This window comes from Nicotiana tabacum, chromosome 6 (genome assembly GCF_000715075.1).
Source record: "Nicotiana tabacum cultivar K326 chromosome 6, ASM71507v2, whole genome shotgun sequence".
In the NCBI taxonomy this organism is placed as follows: domain Eukaryota; kingdom Viridiplantae; phylum Streptophyta; class Magnoliopsida; order Solanales; family Solanaceae; genus Nicotiana; species Nicotiana tabacum.
In genome coordinates, this window is record NC_134085.1 from 97,312,088 (window position 1) to 97,329,301 (window position 17,214).

The window sequence follows — 17,214 nt, forward strand, 5'->3', positions numbered from 1 at the left end:
AAACTTTCGATATCCCTTTTTGGGTCTTCACGTATGTATTCTATAGTTTTGAACTAGTTGAATCTTCTTTTTTTATCATTCTTCAAAGCTTCAAGCGTGTTCATTTTTAAAAGCCGAACCGAAGAGGAATTGAGAGAGAAATATATATACAAAGAAGAAAAATAGAGAAGAATGAAGTCTAAAATGGGTAAGATTGGAGTTTGATATATTACTTTATATATAATTAGCAAATTATATGTGTTAATGTAATTACCTCTCTATAAGGGGGGAAAATTTACAAGATAATATAGATAGGTAAAAATTCCATTTCTAATTATGGCCCCAACCTCTAGGGTGTAAAAATAGTTATTCCATACCTTTGAATTACAATATGGACGTAAAACATCATACCTTTTGCTTTTTCTTTTTCTTTTTTAGGCTCATGAAGTGCGCCTCTGGAGTTGTAATGTCTACCTGAAATAGTTAATACTAACATCTTCTTCTTCTCAAACGTAAGACTTCTATTTAAGTGGTTTTTAGATTAAATATTCTTGGGAAATCTTTTGAAGTGGTTTATTGATGGGATTTCTAGAATTGCTTACTTTTATTTGGTCTGTAACTGCTAGTCTCTATTTACAACATCATTTTATATATACCTAAGTTCAAATATTTCTTGTTTTATTTTATTGTTTAATAATTGATAATTTCAGTTCCTATATATCCTCCAAATTAAAAAGAGGGAGTGAGAGGCGGCCTAATAATCTGTTCGGTAAGATTGGATTTGATAGTCGATTAATTTTCGAACAAAGACACTCCTACTCTTATTTACCTTTCTCCTTTCTTAGTAGGGGAAGGACCGCTGTCGGCGGGGATGGTATGGCATAAACATATAAATGTAATTCAACATGGATACATGTCAATATATTCTTATTGATTGGTTGTGACTTGTGAGAAATAAAAAAAAAAACAGAAATTATGTGATTTTATTTAAATATTAATTAGTATTCTGTGCTTGTAACAGAAAAGAAAACTAACCTCTAAATTCATACGGGACTATGACATTTGATCCGAAAGTTTCACAGGGTCGGTGGCCTTAAGTGGTATTTTTCCTTTTTTATTATAGCATTAATCACGCCTATTAATTTTTTTATTTTTTACTGGATATGGATTGTAGAAATAAAACAAGTTTTTGAAACATCGTGTTTGGAAGAAAACATTCCAAGGAAAATTCCTTCTTTCGGATTATTTTTTTTTAGAGAAAGGCAAACGCCTTTTCCCTCGTGAAAAACAGATTCATCGTACAAATAATGCTTTCTTTTTCCATAAAAAAGTTGTCTGAAATTTTCCACACTATGCCTGCCTGCGTTGTAATTTGAGTTGTCTTTCTCTGCCGTGTTTGGCCCAAACTTTTTCATTTCGTGGATCTCATATGTACAGCTTCTAAATGATTCGTGTTGAGTTGGGATCATTCAACTTAAGTTTCCTTCTTTTTTTTTTTTTTAATAATTTCTTCAACTTAAGTTAACGCTACTCAAACAGATTTTGTTTTAGGTATAGTTTGAGTGTGACTTTAATTAATTGAAATAATTGAGGATTCTTTGTCATTAGTTTTGCTTTATTGGTGTCTTAATAAATTATTACGATTTCACTTAATATTCCATCAACTTTGATTATGAATCACACCCGCGCTATAAGAATATGCAATAACAAACCTTTTTTTTTTTTTTTTAATATTTTCTCTCTCCCTTATATTTCTCTCTCTCTTTTCCTTTGTCCTGCCCAATAAATAAAGGCAGCCTCTTCTTTTTCTTATGACAAATCGTTAGTAATTTAATATTAGTTTGGTAAAAAAGATTATATACTTTGTTGTATTATTTTTTTTTTGGGAAGAAAATTGCTCATTTTCTCTATATATCAGTTCATGATTAGATACTAAATTTAGATGTATAGAGATTATACTAGCTTTCAATTACTCAATCTCTAAGCATTTAGGCGTTGTCGTTTCGTAATACAAAAAAATAATACATAAACTTTCAATTACTCTAAAGTTCATGGGCGAAGCCACAATGTTGGTTACGGGTTCGGCCGAACTAAGTAGCTTTTATTCAAACTATGTATATTGTATTAAGAAATTCAATAAATACGTACAAATTATTAATTTAAAACTCAATAACTTAAAATAATTATAATCCCCAACCCATAATGTTCAAATCCTAATCCCGCCTCTTCTAAAGTTCTCCTCTCGGTGCGTTTGATAAGAACAAGTGTGCTATAATTGGAACGAGAGTGAGTTGGGGGATTTTATTTTGAGAAGCACAAAAATATTTGGAATAAAGTTGTAAGATTATTGGTCATACCAAAACTTTTTTACAAGTTGAAAATTCTAAAGTCTTTTGTAAGTTATAGATCACTCAAAACAACTACTAGTACAAGCCTTGCTGCTTCTAATCTCTTTCCATGTTTTCCACAAAGCTCATTCCTCCACAGATTCATGTCATTTGACCAAGTCATAAGTCAAGTCATACATTTTGTATTTGTAACAAGGAAATTTGATTGTACTCCATCCGTCTGATATTATGGGTCGTGTTCTTTTTATACATTTCTTACGAAATATTAATTAAGAAAGAGATTGGACTCTTCTACCCTTATTTATGTCATAAGATATAATCTATCTTCATTGAATAATTATTCTATTTATGTGCTATCTCCATCTCCAAAACAATCATTACTAAGGATAAAAAAGAAAAAAAATCAATTTTCTCTTGAACTTTTAAAAATAATTTGAGATAATTATACGACTGTTCATATGAGACGGAGAGACTAACTAGTACCATATACTCAATCAGAAAAGTAAAACGCCTACTCATAATCACTCTCTTAAATTGCGATTAATTTCATTAAAGGCATCTTTAATTTAATAAAACCCCAAAAATTACTCGGCCTCCGGTCAACATTTGCCAACCTAATCCAAAAAGAATTAGTAAAAAGAGAAAAAAAAACATGCTTCTACATGTACATTCTGACCAGACATTTGCATCTATACCCGCTTTTTGTGTCATGTTTTAACTTGTGCCCGCTTTGCAAAAAAAATTACAAGTATACCCATTTTTTCGCATAACTTCAGCATACGGGGCTGAAATAGCAAAAAGTAATCACACAAAACTTCAGCATTTTAGTAGACGGACCTGAAGTAGCAAGTGTGCTGAAATTTTTGTTTTGTAACTGGCGAACTTCAGCTTTAGAGCTGAAGATTTTGTTTTGTAACTGGCGAGTTTTTGTTTTGTAACTGTCGAATTAGTTAACCTAGATACTAATAACTCCTTTGATTATCCTTCGTGTTGATGAGTACTGCTTTCTCCATATTGTGATATTTCGTAGCAATAATTTTCTTGTGATATCAAATTGACTCGTCTTTATTATTTATTGCTCTTAATTAAGCCGCAAATCTCTGCATAATAATCAGAGTTTGGAAAAACGGCATATACTACTCTAATAGAGAAACGGACGAAGCACAATATTTACATCATTATATGTTGTTCCATTTAGAAGGATATCAGCTGTAATGGATCCAATATATTTTCTGCTTAGCTGAGATTCTATAAATTAAAAAAAATAGATATAAATTAAATGGACACTACCAAATAGGGCGTACGTGCAATTTTTACTTTGTTACTCGTCGACTTGTCGTGTTCCATGAAATTCAGCAAGTGGGACCCACATTGCCACGTGTACAATAAAATCCAGTAAGTACACCTCTTTTAGCTTCTGTTCACTGTTTCTAGCTTTTAGCCTTTTTCAACACCAGCTAAAACTGCAAAAACCTTTTCTCTTTTTATTTTTCACATACATACACCACAACTGTGTATTTTTCTCCTCCTTTTCTCTCTACAGATGACTGAGGGATTCTCAAACATACATAGATGACGACGCCCTCAGCCGCCGTCATCACCGTCGTCGTCACCCTAGTAAACATCGTTAATTATGCTCAAGCTTTGGATGGCTCCGCCACCACTCTCGCGGTCGTCTACGGCGGTCCCACCACAATCTGCGGCATAGTTGCTAACCAATCAATCCATAGAATCCAATGCTGGAGAGAAGGAGAATTAACGTCCACATCCATTTCACCGGACGTCTCCTTCAGCTTCATCGCCGGCGGCGTCGGCGGCTTCACCGCCGTCCGCAAGGGTGGTTCCACCCTCCTCTACTGGAATAGCACCACTTACATCCCCAAACGGCTGTATTTCAGTTACTCAACCTTGTTAACGACCGTTACAATGGGTGACACACAAATTTGCGCCATAACAAACCATACCACCCAAAATGCTACTACCTGCTGGAGAGGCGATTCCTATTCGGCCCAACAGCCAAATGGGTCGGCCCAATTTACATCAATCTCATCTGGGTTTGGATTTTCGTGTGGAGTTTTAAAAAGTTCAAACAGAGTCGTCTGTTGGGGAAATAATAGTAGTATCGCTTCAGATATCCAGTCAGCTTTCGCTAATGAAACAATGGTGAACATATTCGCCGGCGGAAGACACGCGTGTGGGATGAACACTACCGGTTTTGTTATTTGCAAAGGTGATAATAATAATGGTCAGTTGAACGTTCCTTCTAATTTAGCTTACGAGTATTTTGGATTAGCTTTGGGGTTGAATCATACTTGTGGAATTCGGAGTATGAATCATACAGTGGTGTGTTGGGGTGGTAACGGTGAATTTTCAAGTAATGTTATAGGAGCAGTTTCTTTTGAATCAGTTGTTGCGGGTGTAAATTTTACGTGTGGATTGACAACGAGCAATTTTTCAGTGGTGTGTTGGGGGCCAGGTTGGAGTAGTAGTTTGTATCCTCAAGGAGCTGCACTTCCTTTTCCAATGATTTTGCCAGGTCCATGTGTACAAAGCAATTGTACTTGTGGTATATATCCTCAATCTCAAAATCTCTGTTTTGGAAATGGTAATATTTGTAGGCCTTGTGATTTCTCTATTTTAGCACCACCTACTTCACCACCGCAAGTACGGCAGCCGCTGCCGCCAGCGGTAGTGCCTTCACCGCCTTCTAGAAGGCTAAGAAGGGGTTTATTGGCTTTTGCTGTTGTTGGATCAGTGGGGGGTTTTGCAGGGATTTGTGCTTTTATTTATTTTCTCTGGGCTGCTGGTTGTTTTGGAAAGAAGAAAGTTCATAATTCAGTTCAACCTACTATCACTGCTACTACTACTTCTAATGGTGGGCAAGTGTCTAGTAGTAGTCCGGTTTCAAGATCATCGACTCTTAGGCGTCAAGGGTCGCGGTTGATGAGGCGTCAAAGGAGTGGAACTTCATCTAAACACGCAGACAGGGCAGAGGAATTTTTGTTTTCTGACCTTGTTGCAGCTACTAACAACTTTTCTTTGGAAAACAAGATTGGTGCTGGTAGTTTTGGGGTTGTTTACAAGGGCAAATTGCCTGATGGTCGTGAGGTTGCGATCAAACGTGGAGAAACGGGTCCAAGAACAAAGAAATTTCAGGAGAAAGAAAGTGCATTTGATTCAGAATTGGCGTTCCTGTCGCGGTTACACCATAAACACTTGGTTAGACTTGTTGGTTATTGTGAGGAGAGGGATGAAAGGCTTTTGGTTTACGAGTACATGAAGAATGGAGCGCTTTTTGATCATTTACATGATAAGAACAATGTGGAGAAGAGTAATAGTATAGTGAATTCTTGGAAAATAAGGATCAAGATTGCATTAGATGCTGCACGAGGCATCGAATACCTTCACAATTATGCAGTCCCGCCTATAATTCACAGGGACATTAAGTCATCCAACATCTTGATTGATGCGAATTGGATAGCAAGGGTGTCTGATTTTGGGTTATCGTTAATGGGGCCAGAGTCTCATCGCGATTACAGTAGGCCAATGAAGGCTGCTGGCACAGTCGGGTACATTGATCCCGAGTACTATGGTCTAAATGTGTTGACAGCAAAGAGTGATGTCTATGGACTTGGAGTGGTATTATTAGAACTTTTGACAGGAAAGAGAGCCATATTCAAGAGTGAAGAAGAAAATGGGGGTGCGCCAATGAGTGTGGTGGATTTTGCAGTGCCAGCAATTATGGCTGGAGAATTGACAAAGATTTTGGATAACAGAGTAGGGACACCAGAGCCAAATGAAGTAGAAGCAGTGGAATTGGTGGCCTATACTGCAATGCATTGTGTGCATTTGGAAGGGAAAGACAGACCCACAATGTCTGACATTGTTTCTAATTTGGAGAGAGCTTTGGCTGCATTTGATGATAGCCATGGCAGCATCTCTAGTGGTCCAATTTCCTTTGTTTCTGATTGATATTCCACTAACCAAAGACTCCTCATTCTTTTTTATTTTCCTTTATTAGGTGCTCTTTGTCTTGGCTAATTTGTGTGATTATTTTGTTTTTAGTGTAAAGACTAGATTGTTCATTCTAACATTATGTCTTAGTGATTTTGTAAACTGCTTACTGCTGAACAAGTTTTACATAAAATTCTTTCCTCCCATCAAGATTACAAATCTTTAGTATCTTATTTGCAATACTTTCTGTGGGGCTTATTGACCTGGTTCTCTACCTTGCCCCCCCCCCCCCCCCTCCCCTCCCGCGTCTTTTTGTATTATATTTGTTTTGTGAGCACCTCACCGTTCACAAACTCTACTTGTGGGATCATACTGAGTATGTTATTATTGTTGTTGTTTCAAGAAGGATATGCTTAGTCACTTGGTGTTGCTAAAGGAGGATTTAATCTCCCAACTTACTGATTTTTTATTACTTGAATTACATTTATAACTAGTTTTGGTAGTATCTAGAAGACATCGAATCTTAATATTCTTAAAATCTACATGTAAATTCTTGAAAATTCAACGTTGAATGCTTTAGGAATATTGGAGAATTCAAGCACATTTTCCATAACCATATTGGTCCAGTCATGAATCATTTATATGTTGTATTATTATTATTGACATCCGGAATCCAAAATTCATTGATCATTTGATCTGAATTTGCGCTGAATAGATCCATTACAAGGGTAAATCACTATTTAACAAGAAGTTGTTCATTCTGTGTGCTCGAACTTAAGACCCTCATTAAGAGTGAAGGATTTACAATACAAGTGTAAATAATAGATAAAGTATACTATGGTTGTTGCAGCTTGTACTTGACAAAAGAATAAAAGATAGCCCATCCTTATTGAGTGATGTAGGAAGTCTAAAGTTATACAGAACCCCAAAAGTGGTCCAACAATTTGAAGTTTTCGCTTTTTTGTGACAAATGACAATTAATTCCTACACGTTGGGCAGAATTAGATGAGAATTGACTTTGAAATTTGACATTAAAGGCAGTCAATTAAGGCAGTCTCTCCAAGATGTTTACACCTGTAGGGCTCGATTTAATTGACCTTTAGCCCCCCTAATAAATATTACCAATAATTGCATTTTATCCCTTATTAGCAAATTCTAATTTTTCTGTTACCAAACTAAATATGTCTGGCCTTCAAATTAAAACAGTTATGCTTTTTTACTCCTTCCATTGACACATGTTTGCAAATTTAATAATTTTTTTAAAATATAAAATCATGTGAACAGTCATTTTTATGTTAAGAGAATTTAATCTAGGTACTTTCACTCGTATTTTACGTGACAAACCTGAAATTTGTGAAAATTTGTTAGCGAAGAGAGTAAAAGTACATTAATCTATCAATTGAAGGTTAAATGTTGTTCAATAAAATATCATGAGTACTAAAACTTGAAATTATCCAATAAATAAAGGATCAGAATTACAAATTTCCCTAAATAGTATTTGGCAGCGGTACCTCTTAAGTGATATAAATTTCCAAAACTAATATTGTTCTTCGGTTGCACATTCCATTATAAATTAATTAAGGGTAGTAAATGTGGAATTTATTTGTGGTCGGTGACACAAGATTAAGTCATTCTTGATATAGATTTAAAATATTATGCCGTTTGCCATTATACACATTTATGAGAATCCGATATGACCTACGACACAATTGAGGCAAACAACACTATCTCTTCCCCCTTTTTCTGTTTTTAACCAAACAAATAATAGTTATCTCCGCGTTTAGCCGTAGATTTTGGCTACCTTTTAAAAAGAAAAAATTAAAATATTTTGGTCATGGAATATGACTTTTTAAAAAAAAAAAAAAAAAAAAAGTTCTCAAAAGATGGTTTAAGGCAATTTTTGGATGAAATTTTTTCTTCCACTAACAAAACTTTATTTTCTTTTTCAAATAAAATACATGTTCAAACGCAATTTCAACTTCCAAATTTATTTTCAATGCAATTTTAAAAATTCTTTTTTCTAAAAAAAATATCAATCAATTCTATGTCTAAACGCTAACTCAATCAAATGAGAAACGCAAACTTCAATAGTAACGTGATGGAGAAGATGTAAAATGGATAGTTATGAGTTGTGAAGATGAAAATATAGCATGCAGCTTATGGTGTAGCGATAAAGAGAGAACAAAATGAATCTGACTCTCTTTCTCATTCCAAAAAAAGGAAGAGAAATTACAACTACAAAATACATCCTTTCAATTAATGCGTGCCAATTATTCTATAGTTTACTTTTCTTCCCCCTGAATGATGAAAGCACATAGGTAATAAAAACAAACTAAAAGAAAAAGAGAAAGTATTGTACATATTGATAGGAAAATGTCAAATATAGTAAAGTATGATATCATTTTGTAAACCACAAAATTATTCCGGCCTTCTTTTGTTAAAGGAATACTACTTTCACATTTAAAGGGGAAAGCCAAACAGGATACCTACTTATTAAAGAGAAATCTAATATAAACTATAAAGAGATGAGCAATATGTGATGTTTGATTACAAATGCTATGTATTTGTGTAATGTAAGGTTCAATAACAATATGAACCGTATAAGAACATTACAAAGTTGGCTTGTTTCCTTGTTTGGCTCACTTCTTTACTAGCGAAGCCAAAACCACATACCTACTTTTCAGCTTTTAAATATACATGAACAAATTAATTAAATCTCAATACCAAACTAATCGATATTAAGACTATCAGTTATATCGCTTGGACATGGGGTGGTTAACAAAGATAAAAACACAGTTGGTGTTTGTTTCTGAAGTGAAAAGGCAGTTAAATAACTGCGTGTTTGGTCTAAGCTGGAAAAGTAAACAAGTTGAGGGCGATGTGCATAGATAGCCATTAATAGCACGTCTTTATTTTTAAGCCACTGTTTTAAATGTTTTTAGTCTTTAGCCACTGCTTTAATAAACTTTTACCTGTCTGGACGAAAATACTCTTCTGTTTTAAGCTTATGCCTACGCTCCTTATTAACGATCAGCAGCAGCAGCACGTAACTACCTTCTGAAGCAGCATCAACGACTGTGATCGTCCAAAATTGCAGAAGCTTCTCTCCCGATTTCAACTATAGAATTCAACTTTCTCGTCCAAAAATCGATATAAAATTACAGTAAATTATGCTTTTGTGTGTTTCTGTTGATTTTTATTTCGTTACTAGGAATTTTATTTTTTTTCCTTTTCTGGATTGATAACGTTAAGGAAATCACGTCATGTGATTATTCTATAAATATTGAGGACATAATGTTAAGGATTTGGTGTCCTGATTTTGCAAATTGTATTGAAAAAGTTAAGGACACAATGTCCTTAACGTTTTTGCTGTTGTTCTGAATATTAAGGATATAATGTCTTGGTTTTGCAAATTGTTTTGAAAAAGCTAAGGACACTTGGTCCTTAACTTAGAGTCTTAAGTTCAAAACTTAAGGACACTTCGTCCTTAACTTATAGTTACAAAGTTCAAAAGTTAAGGACACTTGGTCCTGAAGTTTGAGTTCCAAGTTCAAAAGTTAAGGATACATGGTCCTGAAGTTAGACTAACAAGGTCAAAAGTTAAGGACACTTGGTCCTGAAGTTTGTATTCCAAGTTCAAAAGTTAAGAAAGTTAAGGACACTTGTCCTTAACTTTGAATACCAAGTTCAAAAGTTAAGGACACTTGGTCCTTAACTTTGATTTCTAAGTTCAAAAGTTAAGGACACTTAGTCCTGAACTTACAGTTCCTATCCTTAATTTATATAAGGATTGCTCTATAAATATGTCCTGAATTTCCCATTCTCTTGACTTGCAGGATGGAAACAATATGTATTATAGTTGCTTTTAATGGTAGATGGACTGAAGACTATAAATATCTTGATCATCAAACAAAGCTTGTTCTAGTACCTGAGACAATTCGATTTGAAGATTTCATTAAACAGATCTTTGAAGTTATTGAATTGGATAGAGACGAGTTTGAAGAAATGATATGGTTTGATATCAACCTGGGAACAAGCAAGGGAATGATTGTATCTAAAGATTTAGATCTTCACACATGTATAGAGTTACTAAAAAGTCATTCACTCTTCAAGGGTTGTCGTTTCATTATTGATGTTTCGGAAAGAAATTTTGGATCTACAAGCACCTTTGAACATGTCAACAGAGAAAATCAACATGACAATCAAAACAAATGCCAACAGATAATGGAAATAGATATGGTTGAAGCTGAACCAATAATTGAAGAGGTGCTTCAAACATTTGATTTTATTCAAGTGGAAGGACAAAGTATTATAGAGATTGACAACGAACAAGCTTTGGGTATTCAAGTCTTAGGGAGTGCATCGGTAATAGAAAAAGTTGCTGAAAAAACCTCTACTCAACTAACTAGACGAAGCTCAAATTCAAAACAAAAAGAATCCCCAACTACAATATTAAGAGAAAATGATTCGTGGGATGAAATAAAAGTGGGATCAATATTTGACAAAAAGAAGAGTATAATTAACTGTTTTTCGAATATAGAAATTAAAGACATTTTGAATTCAAGGTTGTTAGATCAAGCTCAACAAGATATTCGTTGATATGAAATGATGATAGGTGTGGGTGGTGTGTGTGCGCTTTCAAAGTTAAAGATTCAACACTATTCAAGATAGTAAAGATTGAGAAAAATCATGACTGCGCAGTTAACACTATGAAAGCTGATCAAAGGCATGCAACTTCAAAGTTGATTAGTGGTTACATTATTAACAATCTTTGAGACCCAAGGTTTGAAGTTACACCAGCCTTTGTCATGGTAGAAATGCAAAAATTGCATGGACTAGACATTGGTTATCTCAAGGCGTGGCGTGCTATTCAACGTGCTTCAGCTTTAATAAGAGGAACTCCTGAAGAGAATTATGAATTATTGTCTTCATACTTATATATGATGAAAAGTAAAAACTCGGGAACATATACTAACATAAAGATAGACGACAACAACAAGTAAACAATCAAAAAAGAGATTATTAGTCTGTTTTATAAACTTTAGGACATGCTGTCCTTAACCAATTTTTGATGTGTGCAGTCAAAAAGTTAAGGACACTTGGTCCTTAACTTTTGAACTCTAAGTTAAGGACTGTCTGTCCTTAACTTTTGAACTTGTAACTCTAATTCCAGGACTCCATGTCCTTAACTTTTGAGCTTGTAACTCTAAGTTAAGGATTGCATGTCCTTAACTTTTAAACTTGTAACCCTAAGTTAAGGACCAAGTGTCCTTAAATTTTGACCTTGGAAGTCTAACTTCAGGACTACCTGTCCCAAATTTTTGGGCTTGTAACCTGAAGTTCAGGACTAACTGTCCTTAACTTTTGACCCTTTTAGTCTAAGTTAAGGACTACCTGTCCTTAACTTCTATTAACCTTCTGTTATACTGTATTTTCAGGTTTCTTTATATGTTTTATGCATATGGATCATTAATAACTGGTTGGAATCATTGTAGACCACTGATTGTTGTTGATGCAACTTTTTTGAAATCAAAATTTTGTGGTGTTTTAATGATTTCAGTTTCAAAGGATGCAAATAACCAAATTTTCCCACTAGCCTTTGGAATTGCAGAATTTGAAAAAATAACAATTCCTACAAGTGGTACTTTAGTGAGCTTCGCAATGCAATTGGGAGCCATGAGAATTTAATTTTTTTATTAGACAGGCATCAAGCTATTGCATATCGCATTGCAAAGGTATATCCTGAAAGCCATCATGGGATTGTGATAGGTTTTCAATATCTTTGCCTTGTGTTTTGATGATCTAACAAACTTAATGTCAAGAACCAGATAGGGAACCTGACTCACTTGGATTACACTGCATCTATGGGTGTTTAACGAGTGGATCGGGCCGGGTCGGGCTGGGTAGGGAAATTTAGTACCCGTACGGGTTATGGTCCTGGCCAGTTACGGGTTGGGGCATACCAGGTTTAACGGGTTCGGATTCATCCGGGTAAAAGTTGAACCGTAAGGGTTACGGGTTCATGGGGCCGGACCGGGCCGGGTTAGTGTTATTTTTAATTTTTTTTTGTATTTTGTATAAATATTGTAAGTTATATTAATATAAAGTAAAATATAAAGAATACAATAAAGATTGAAAACAATTGCACTTATAAAGTGCTATATTTATTTCAAAATTCAAACTTACAAATTGAAAGGTTTACATTTAACAACAAGTAAGGGTGTCTAACGGGCCGGGTCAGCCCGTTTCCCGACCGGTTTAAACCGAAACCGGTTCGGACCGGCCCAGACCGGTTTAACGGTAACAATTTTTTTTTATTTTTTTAAATGCGGGCCTCAGATTCTAACGGTTGGCAACGATCCATTTCACATTATGGTCGTTGCCCAATGGCTGAATTTCATTTTTAGCCCATTTTTGGGTTTTTTTAAAAAAAAATTAACCCCCTTTGGAAAACTATAAATACCCCCCCCCCCCTCTTCCTTATTTCTTCACTCATCTCTCAATTCTCAATCTCAATTCTCATATTCTCTCATTCTTCAATCTTCACCTATTAAAGTGCAATCAACTATTTTGCTCCTTTTTTTGGAATTTTATTTATCGTATTATTTGTTATTTGAAGTTTGAACAATTGAACTTCAAAATTGGAACAATTGACGTTTCTTTATGGTAACATTGTAGTTGCGAAATCATCAAACGCTCAATTTATTGTCGAATTCGATGCACTCCCTCCAACTCTTTCTCTTATTTACTATTTTATTTGCATATTTAATTGTTGCTAGTAGTTAAATTTTTACAATATGTTTAATGCTACAAAAAGAGTTTGTAACAAGGTTACTAATCGGGGAAATAAAAAAAGAGGTAGTACTTCAGCTTCAGCATCTGGTAGTAATTTAAATACCTCTCCAAATATTTCTGAAACATTACCTGATAATAATACAGATTATGAACAATTCCAGGAAGATTTCGGTATAGAAGATAATGAATTAGAAATGGAAGATGAGATACCACTTACACCTAGTAGTGTTGGAGCTGGTAGCAGGGGTGGTGGTCGTGGTGCTAGTAGTAGACCACCTGTGGCCCCGACTAGTAATCGTAGAAAAAGAAGTAAGGTTTGAATTTTTTTTGAAGACATACCCAATAGTGATAAAGTTAAATGCAAACTTTGTAATGATACTTTTAAACATAGGACTAGAGGACAATTAGGGGGGACTGAGACACTTAGTAGACATATGAGAATTGAGCATCCTATAGAATGGGGATCTGATGGAGATGAAAATCAATCAACTCTAAACCCTACTACTGGAGGTCTTGTGAAATATGATAAAATGAAGGATTGTGAGGAGTTAGCAAAAATGATTGCTTTGGGTTGCCTACCTTTTTCTTTTGCTTCTTCATCATATCTTATTATGTATATTCAAAGGATTTACAATCCTTTATTTAAAGGTATCCTTAGAAGTACTTGTAGATCTGATATCTTTAGACTTCGTGGACAGTATCAAACATACATACGTTATTTGTTTAGCCACCTTCCTTGTAGAGTTTCTCTAACCTCTGATATTGGCCATGCTGTTAATAGAAATGATTATTTGACAATTACATATAATTGGATAGATGATACTACTTGTATGCAAAAACGTATTATCGCTTTTAAATATGATGAAGATCAGAGTCATACTGCTGCGTTTATAAGTAGTACTATTTGTGAAGTTGTTGAATTTTATAATCTCAAGCAAAAAGTATTATGTATGTCTTTTGATAATGCTTCTAATAATAATGCCGCAATTTCAATATTAAAACTGCATTTGAAACCACCTCTTGATGAAAATTTTCATGTTAGGTGTGCATGTCATGTTTATAATTTAATTGTTAAAAGCGGCCTTGATTTATTTTCAACTGAGATTACTCATGTTAGAAGAGCAGTTGGTGTTATTCAAGGAAATAATAGACAATCTAGAATAAAGGAATTTAAGAATAAGTATATCCAGTATAACCTTCAACCCAGATTTATGCCAGACGAAATTGTTACTAGATGAAATTATACATATACATTTTTAAAATATTGCTACAAATATAGATTCCCAATAACTGAAGTTGCTAATGCGCATTGTACTAATCCAAACCATATGTTAACAACTACTACTTGGGAGGTCATTAATGATGTTGTTAAATTTTTACATAAATTTTATACAACTACTGTTGAGTTTTCTGGAGCATATTACCCTACTGTTACTATGGCTTTAGTACATAGAGCTGAAATTTTTTTTCTACTCTTTGAATTTAAGAAGAAAGAAAAATATAGGGATGTTGTTGAAGAAATGCAAGCAAAATTCAAAAAATATTTCTTTCCAATTCCTCCGATTTACTTAATTGGTGTTGTTTTAAATCCTTCTATTAAGATGTCTGATTGCCACCAATTAATGAATGCTTTATATACTTATATGGAGATTGGACCAACTGAAACCCCAGATTTATATGCTTGTATGAACAAGCTAAATGAATCTTTACAACAATTATATAATTATTATGCAAATATAATTGATGATGCTGCTCTTAATGTAGGCAATGTTAATCCCACTATGCATCGTACCACTTCTGCTACTGCAGATGAACAAGAAGGCCTTGATAGTTTTAATATTTTTTTCTACATTTTCTAACACTCAAACCAGTAGCAGAAACATTGATGAACTTCAATTCTACTTGCAGAAGCAAAAAGAGCCTCGCACAAAGGAATTTTCACCGTTGGGATAGTGGCATGAGAATGGAAAGCAATTTCATGTTCTTTTCGCTATGGCTCGGGACGTGCTGAATGTGCCATTTTCAACTGTTGCATCAGAGAGTGCATTTAGCCAAGCAAGACAACAACTTGGAGACACCCGTCACTCATTGGGAAGCAATGCTTTGGAAGTTTTAGTATGTTTCAGAGATTGGATTAGATTGGAACAAAGAAATCAAGGACGTGAAGATGTTGATAGCCCAGAAGACGAGGAACTTGGAGATATATTAACACATGGTAACCCATCCAAATTTAACACTCTAGAAGAAGGTCACTCAGTTCATATTAATTATTAAGAACTTACTAAGGCAATGCAAAACCTTTGAATTTACTCTTTTTTGGTTAATTTACTTGTTGTTAAATGTAAACCTTTCAATTTGTAAGTTTGAATTTTAAAATAAATGTAGTACTTTATAAGTGCAATTTTTCCCCATCTTCATTGTATTCTTTATATTTTTACTTTATATTAATATAACTTACAATAGTTATATAAAATACAAAAAAAAAAAAAAATAACACTAACCCGGCCCGGCCCCATGAACCCATAACCCTTACGGTTCAATTTTTACCCGGATGAACCCGAACCCGTTAAACTCCGTGTGCCCCAACCCGTAATCGACCCGGACCATAACCCGTACGGGTACTAAATTTCCCTACCCAGCCATAAATTGAAAGGTTTACATTTAACAAGTAAATTAACCAAAAAAGAGTAAATTCAAAGGTTTTGCATTGCCTTAGTAAGTTCTTCATAATCAATATGAATTGAGTGACCTTCTTCTGGAGTGTTAAATTCGGATGGGTTACCATGTGTTAATATATCTCCAAGTTCCTCGTCTTCTAGGCTATCAACATCATCACGTCCTTGATTTCTTTGTTCCGATCTAATCCAATCTCTGAAACATACTAAAACTTCCAAAGCATTGCTTCCCAATGAGTGACGAGTGTCTCCAAGTTGTTGTCTTGCTTGGCTAAATGCACTCTCTGATGCAACAGTTGAAAATGGCACATTCAGCACGTCCCGAGCCATAGCGAAAAGAACATGAAATTGCTTTCCATTCTCATGCCACTATCCCAACGGTGAAAATTCCTTTGTGCGAGGCTCTTTTTGCTTCTGCAAGTAGAATTGAAGTTCATCAATGTTTCTGCTACTGGTTTGAATGTTAGAAAATGTAGAAAAAAATATTAAAACTATCAAGGCCTTCTTGTTCATCTACAGTAGCAGAAGTGGTACGGTGCATAGTGGGATTAACATTGCCTACATTAAGAGCAACATCATCAATTATATTTGCATAATAATTATATAATTGTTGTAAAGATTCACTTAGCTTGTTCATACAAGCATATAAATCTAGCGTTTCAGTTGGTCCAATCTCCATATAAGTATATAAAGCATTCATTAATTGGTGACAATCAGACATCTTAATAGAAGGATTTAAAACAACACCAATTAAGTAAATCGGAGGAATTGGAAAGAAATATTTTTTGAATTTTGCTTGCATTTCTTCAACAACATCCCTATATTTTTCTTTCTTCTTAAATTCAAAGAGTAGAAAAGAAATTTCAGCTATATATACTGAAGCCATAGTAACAGTAGGGTAATATGCTCTAGAAAACTCAACAGTAGCTGTATAAAATTTATGTAAAAATTTAACAACATCATTAATGACCTCCCAAGTAGTAGATGTTAACATACAGTTTGGATTAGTACAATGCGCATTAGCAACTTCAGTTATTGGGAATCTATATTTGTAGCAATATTTTAAAAATATTTATGTATAATTTCATCTAGTAACAATTTTGTCTGGCATAAATCTGGGTTTAAGGTTATACTGGATACACTTATTCTTAAATTTCTTTATTCTAGATTGTCTATTATTTCCTTGAATAACACCAATTGCTCTTCTAACATGAGTAATCTCAGTTGAAAATAAATCAAGGTCACTTTTAACAACTAAATTATAAACATGACATGCACACCTAACATGAAATTTTTCATCAAGAGGTGGTTTCAAATGCAGTTTTAATATTAAAATTGCGACATTATTGTTAGAAGCATTATCAAAAGACATACACAATACTTTTTGCTTGAGATTATAAAATTCAACAACTTCACAAATAGTACTACTTATAAACACATCAGTATGACTCTAATCTTCATCA

General features: G+C 34.2%; 1 protein-coding gene across 1 annotated transcript; it reads left to right on the top strand.

The window, feature by feature from the left end:
- Positions 1-3,759: 3,759 nt before the first annotated feature.
- Positions 3,760-6,491, top strand: LOC107829860 (putative serine/threonine-protein kinase-like protein CCR3). Its single transcript, XM_016657326.2, has one exon. It carries the CDS (start codon positions 3,900-3,902, stop codon positions 6,297-6,299), a length of 2,400 nt encoding a protein of 799 aa, XP_016512812.2. The 5' UTR covers positions 3,760-3,899; the 3' UTR covers positions 6,300-6,491.
- The last annotated feature ends 10,723 nt before the right edge of the window (positions 6,492-17,214 follow it).

Excerpts from the sequence above, each read along its gene's own strand:
- LOC107829860 (XM_016657326.2), top strand. The coding sequence starts at position 3,900 with ATGACGACGCCCTCAGCCGCCGTCATCACCGTCGTCGTCACCCTAGTA.